Source organism: Sinocyclocheilus anshuiensis, unplaced genomic scaffold (genome assembly GCF_001515605.1).
Source record: "Sinocyclocheilus anshuiensis isolate Anshui unplaced genomic scaffold, SAMN03320099.WGS_v1.1 scaffold219, whole genome shotgun sequence".
NCBI classification, from domain to species: domain Eukaryota; kingdom Metazoa; phylum Chordata; class Actinopteri; order Cypriniformes; family Cyprinidae; genus Sinocyclocheilus; species Sinocyclocheilus anshuiensis.
This window is the reverse complement of record NW_015548200.1, coordinates 809,812-816,688: the sequence shown is the minus strand read 5'-3', so window position 1 is coordinate 816,688 and position 6,877 is coordinate 809,812. Positions and strand designations below refer to the sequence as shown.

Below are 6,877 nucleotides of genomic sequence, written 5' to 3'. Positions count from 1 at the left end.
GAGTGAGTGAGTGAGTGAGTGAGAGAGTGAGTGAGTGTGTGTGAGAGAGAGGTGATATGGTTGCTGGAGAAAGACCTGAGTACTCGTGTCTATGGGAGACTGAAAATTGCATTATTTGCATTTTTTCTAAGGTTTTGGTTTGGCAAGTACATTTGGAGAGGATGACTTTCAAGATCTTAAAGGTTTAAGTTTTGCAATGTTGTATAACTTCTAAAGCAAAACTCTCTCTTAATTGGAGCCCAGCCCTGTATTTTTCCTCTGAATACCTGATGAAAGTCACCAAACCCCAACACAAAGTTGGTTGCATTGTTCTAATGCCATGTACATCAGAGTACATCATTTTGTTTCATTGTGACATTTTTAAACCTTTAATAAACATTTAAAAAAAAAAAACATAGTCCTTGTTTATTTGTGACTGCAGGAGAGAGACTTTATTACTAACTTACTAACCACAAACAACCTGGATTTTATGTTTCTAAACGAAACATCCGCAGTTGGAATCAGCTTCCAGAAGAGATCAGATGTGCTAAAACATTAGTCACATTTAAATGCAGACTCAAAACTCATCTGTTTAGCTCTGCATTTATTGAATGAGCACTGTGCGATGTCCGAACTGATTCGCCTCTGGCTTGCTTAGTTGGGGACACTTCATTTCCAGCGATACTGTTGACTTGATTGCAAAGATACTATTTAAACTGAGCTGGATGTTGACATCACTGAATTCAATGATGAACTGTCTTTAACTGAAAAATTTGTGTTTACTATTGTCATTTTGCATTATTGACACTATTTTCCTAATTAATGCTGTTCAGTTGCTTTGACACAATCTGTATTGTTAAAAGCGCTATATAAATAAAGGTGACTTGACTTGACTTGACTTGATTGCACTATGTTTTATGTATAATAGTTTTCTTAAATTCATTTTAAACCTCTTAAATCAATTTTTTAAATCATTTTCAAAGTTTTTAAATTCCTTGTTTTATTGTTGTGATTATTTTTTTTCTTTTCTTTTATGTAAAGCACTTTGAATTACCTTGAATTATGAAATGTGCTATATAAATAAACTTGCCTTGCCTTGCCTTTATGACATAGCGATCTGGGAAGTGATTGTACTACATTTTGAATAGGTATATATTCAATACACATTAAGCTTTGACACTGAGCCAACCTGCTATAACAGAATCAGACTGAGGGACGTGCTTAATCTGTAAGTGAAACCCTGACCTTAACTTGTCACAGAAAATGACTTCACAAATAATGTAATTTGCTTTTTAAAGGATATTCTCAGTGTTTTCTCTCAGTGCTTAGAGTAGGCCTAATCAAATGTTATAGCCTACCATGTACCAGCCACAGTAAAATCCAGCTACAAATAGTTGCATGTTTCAAGTGCATTAAATCGGTACATGTCTCCTGGTAGTAGTGAAATTAAAGGTTTAAAAAGTAAATAAAAAGTTATGTCAGTAGCATCAAATGCACACAACTGGGTGAACTCCTGGTAAGTAACTATTTGTATTTTAGATTTTAAAGTATGTAGACAGTGCAACTGATGAAATACTGCTATTTGCAGCCAGTGGTCAGGCGCGTTCATTGTAAAGCTGCTGTGAGGAGTGAGGGAGGTTCACGTTAATCAGCCTGATGCAGGTTTGGGGGTTTGTTTTAGTTACTATAGCAACCGTTTGTCTTCTGGTTACTGATAAAATACCGCCTACGGTTTCATCACTGTTAAAACTAGCAATAAACCGTATCTACGCATTAAAACAAACTTCACACCCTCTGTACACGCGACACGACAAAACTATAATAAATCACCGAAGAGTACAATATACACTGGGCAGCTGCGTAGACGGGGAGCGTTGTAGTTAGTTTTATCGCGTCGCTCAGTGTCTACAGTGTCTACAGGGCACTGGAGGTCACTTCCTGATTTACTGACTGTCGGCAATACGTCCTAACACTTTCAAAACGCTCTGCCTCGATTTAAATGACAACGGTTTGCGTGCCTGAAAAGCGACGTTACCTACACAGGTGGAAGTAGCCATAGTTTTTGACTTTATTTGATGCAGACCAGCACTTCATTCAGTCGTAGCGCAGGTGGATTCATCGACTCGTATGTTTTCCTGGCACATTTATATCGGTGAGGATGTTTTAAAATGGCGGTGGCAGCGTCACAACAGGTAAGATACTTTTCATTAGCTTTTTTATCTCGCTGTTAGCGTTACTCGTGCGCAAATAGAGTTCGAGCCTTTTGCAGTCAGACACTTGCCGTAATGTAGAAGTTTAATGTCTCCTGAACCTAGCGAAGTGCACAAGCAAGGCGAAAAGTTTTGAGTGAAGTTTAGCGTTTAGGTGATAAATGAAATGCAGAAGTACTTGTAAAAGCGGACAGTGTTATATTATAAGAGTAATAATAATAGTGTTTGATGTGTTGTTTATTGGAGGGTCTGGAGTAAAGGTGAGGAGGTGATGGACACACACACATCCTTCCACCTGCAGCAGGAACATGGCAGAAGCAGAGCACACGTCCTGTGAAAGCAACACAAACGGTCAACGCATTGATGGTAAGTTCAAAGTAACTTTGTAGCCATAACAGCTACATCCTCCAAGTTGTTTGTTTAGGGCCCTGGATGTCAAAATGATTGCACATTAGCATCACTGGTTCTTGAGACATGGGGGAAACTATGCTTGAGTGTAATCCGATAAAGCTTCAGAAATGTATTGACAAATAGAAAAGTCTAGCATGCACTTCAATGATTGAAATGAGACTACAGGACAGTTAAAAAAACTTGTATAATTATTGTAAAAAAATAAAAATAAAATCTTGCAATATTGATAAATTAAACATATGTTGAACATCAGTGATTACAAGTGTATTAAATGCAGTGGGCATTTTGTGTTTATACAGTTGCTAGTTATGAATAGTAAAGTGCAACAGTGCTCGCCCACTTTTTCAGCATAGTTCCAGAAGTAATTTTCTCCTAGGGATTTTCCTGATTTACTGACTATGAACCAAACAAAAGGTATGAACCAAACCAACCAGCTGGTGAATCGCAACAATACACATTTTGATTTGAAGCAAAAAAGTATTTGAAAAACAGACCAAGAGACAAAATGCACAAGACTGTATGTGTGAGTGCATGCGCATATATATATATATATGTGTATATATATGTATATATATATATATATATGTATATATATATATATATATGTATATATATATATATATATGTATATATATATATATATATGTATATATATATATATATATGTATATATATATATATATATGTATATATATATATATATATGTATATATATATATATATATGTATATATATATATATATATGTATATATATATATATATATGTATATATATATATATATATGTATATATATATATATATATGTATATATATATATATATATGTATATATATATATATATATGTATATATATATATATATATGTATATATATATATATATATGTATATATATATATATATATGTATATATATATATATATATGTATATATATATATATATATGTATATATATATATATATATGTATATATATATATATATATGTATATATATATATATATATGTATATATATATATATATATGTATATATATATATATATATGTATATATATATATATATATGTATATATATATATATATATGTATATATATATATATATATGTATATATATATATATATATGTATATATATATATATATATGTATATATATATATATATATGTATATATATATATATATATGTATATATATATATATATATGTATATATATATATATATATGTATATATATATATATATATGTATATATATATATATATATGTATATATATATATATATATGTATATATATATATATATATGTATATATATATATATATATGTATATATATATATATATATGTATATATATATATATATATGTATATATATATATATATATGTATATATATATATATATATGTATATATATATATATATATGTATATATATATATATATATGTATATATATATATATATATGTATATATATATATATATATGTATATATATATATATATATGTATATATATATATATATATGTATATATATATATATATATGTATATATATATATATATATGTATATATATATATATATATGTATATATATATATATATATGTATATATATATATATATATGTATATATATATATATATATGTATATATATATATATATATGTATATATATATATATATATGTATATATATATATATATATGTATATATATATATATATATGTATATATATATATATATATGTATATATATATATATATATGTATATATATATATATATATGTATATATATATATATATATGTATATATATATATATATATGTATATATATATATATATATGTATATATATATATATATATGTATATATATATATATATATGTATATATATATATATATATGTATATATATATATATATATGTATATATATATATATATATGTATATATATATATATATATGTATATATATATATATATATGTATATATATATATATATATGTATATATATATATATATATGTATATATATATATATATATGTATATATATATATATATATGTATATATATATATATATATGTATATATATATATATATATGTATATATATATATATATATGTATATATATATATATATATGTATATATATATATATATATGTATATATATATATATATATGTATATATATATATATATATGTATATATATATATATATATGTATATATATATATATATATGTATATATATATATATATATGTATATATATATATATATATGTATATATATATATATATATGTATATATATATATATATATGTATATATATATATATATATGTATATATATATATATATATGTATATATATATATATATATGTATATATATATATATATATGTATATATATATATATATATGTATATATATATATATATATGTATATATATATATATATATGTATATATATATATATATATGTATATATATATATATATATGTATATATATATATATATATGTATATATATATATATATATGTATATATATATATATATATGTATATATATATATATATATGTATATATATATATATATATGTATATATATATATATATATGTATATATATATATATATATGTATATATATATATATATATGTATATATATATATATATATGTATATATATATATATATATGTATATATATATATATATATGTATATATATATATATATATGTATATATATATATATATATGTATATATATATATATATATGTATATATATATATATATATGTATATATATATATATATATGTATATATATATATATATATGTATATATATATATATATATGTATATATATATATATATATGTATATATATATATATATATGTATATATATATATATATATGTATATATATATATATATATGTATATATATATATATATATGTATATATATATATATATATGTATATATATATATATATATGTATATATATATATATATATGTATATATATATATATATATGTATATATATATATATATATGTATATATATATATATATATGTATATATATATATATATATGTATATATATATATATATATGTATATATATATATATATATGTATATATATATATATATATGTATATATATATATATATATGTATATATATATATATATATGTATATATATATATATATATGTATATATATATATATATATGTATATATATATATATATATGTATATATATATATATATATGTATATATATATATATATATGTATATATATATATATATATGTATATATATATATATATATGTATATATATATATATATATGTATATATATATATATATATGTATATATATATATATATATGTATATATATATATATATATGTATATATATATATATATATGTATATATATATATATATATGTATATATATATATATATATGTATATATATATATATATATGTATATATATATATATATATGTATATATATATATATATATGTATATATATATATATATATGTATATATATATATATATATGTATATATATATATATATATGTATATATATATATATATATGTATATATATATATATATATGTATATATATATATATATATGTATATATATATATATATATGTATATATATATATATATATGTATATATATATATATATATGTATATATATATATATATATGTATATATATATATATATATGTATATATATATATATATATGTATATATATATATATATATGTATATATATATATATATATGTATATATATATATATATATGTATATATATATATATATATGTATATATATATATATATATGTATATATATATATATATATGTATATATATATATATATATGTATATATATATATATATATGTATATATATATATATATATGTATATATATATATATATATGTATATATATATATATATATGTATATATATATATATATATGTATATATATATATATATATGTATATATATATATATATATGTATATATATATATATATATGTATATATATATATATATATGTATATATATATATATATATGTATATATATATATATATATGTATATATATATATATATATGTGTATATATATGTATATATGTATATGTGTATATATGTATATGTGTATATATATGTGTATGTGTATATATATGTGTATGTGTATATATATGTGTATGTATATATATATGTGT

General features: G+C 20.1%; 1 protein-coding gene across 1 annotated transcript in view; it reads left to right on the top strand.

Moving 5' to 3' along the window:
• The first annotated feature begins 1,570 nt into the window (after nucleotides 1-1,570).
• Nucleotides 1,571-6,877, top strand: part of LOC107653281 (TBC1 domain family member 14-like) — a 22,763-nt gene continuing 17,456 nt past the window's right edge. Inside the window, exons 1-2 of the mRNA XM_016439950.1 lie at nucleotides 1,571-2,171; nucleotides 2,436-2,555. Of these exons, the coding sequence (XP_016295436.1) occupies nucleotides 2,498-2,555 (58 nt within the window). The 5' untranslated portion in view covers nucleotides 1,571-2,171; nucleotides 2,436-2,497. The remainder of the gene's footprint in view (nucleotides 2,172-2,435; nucleotides 2,556-6,877) is intronic.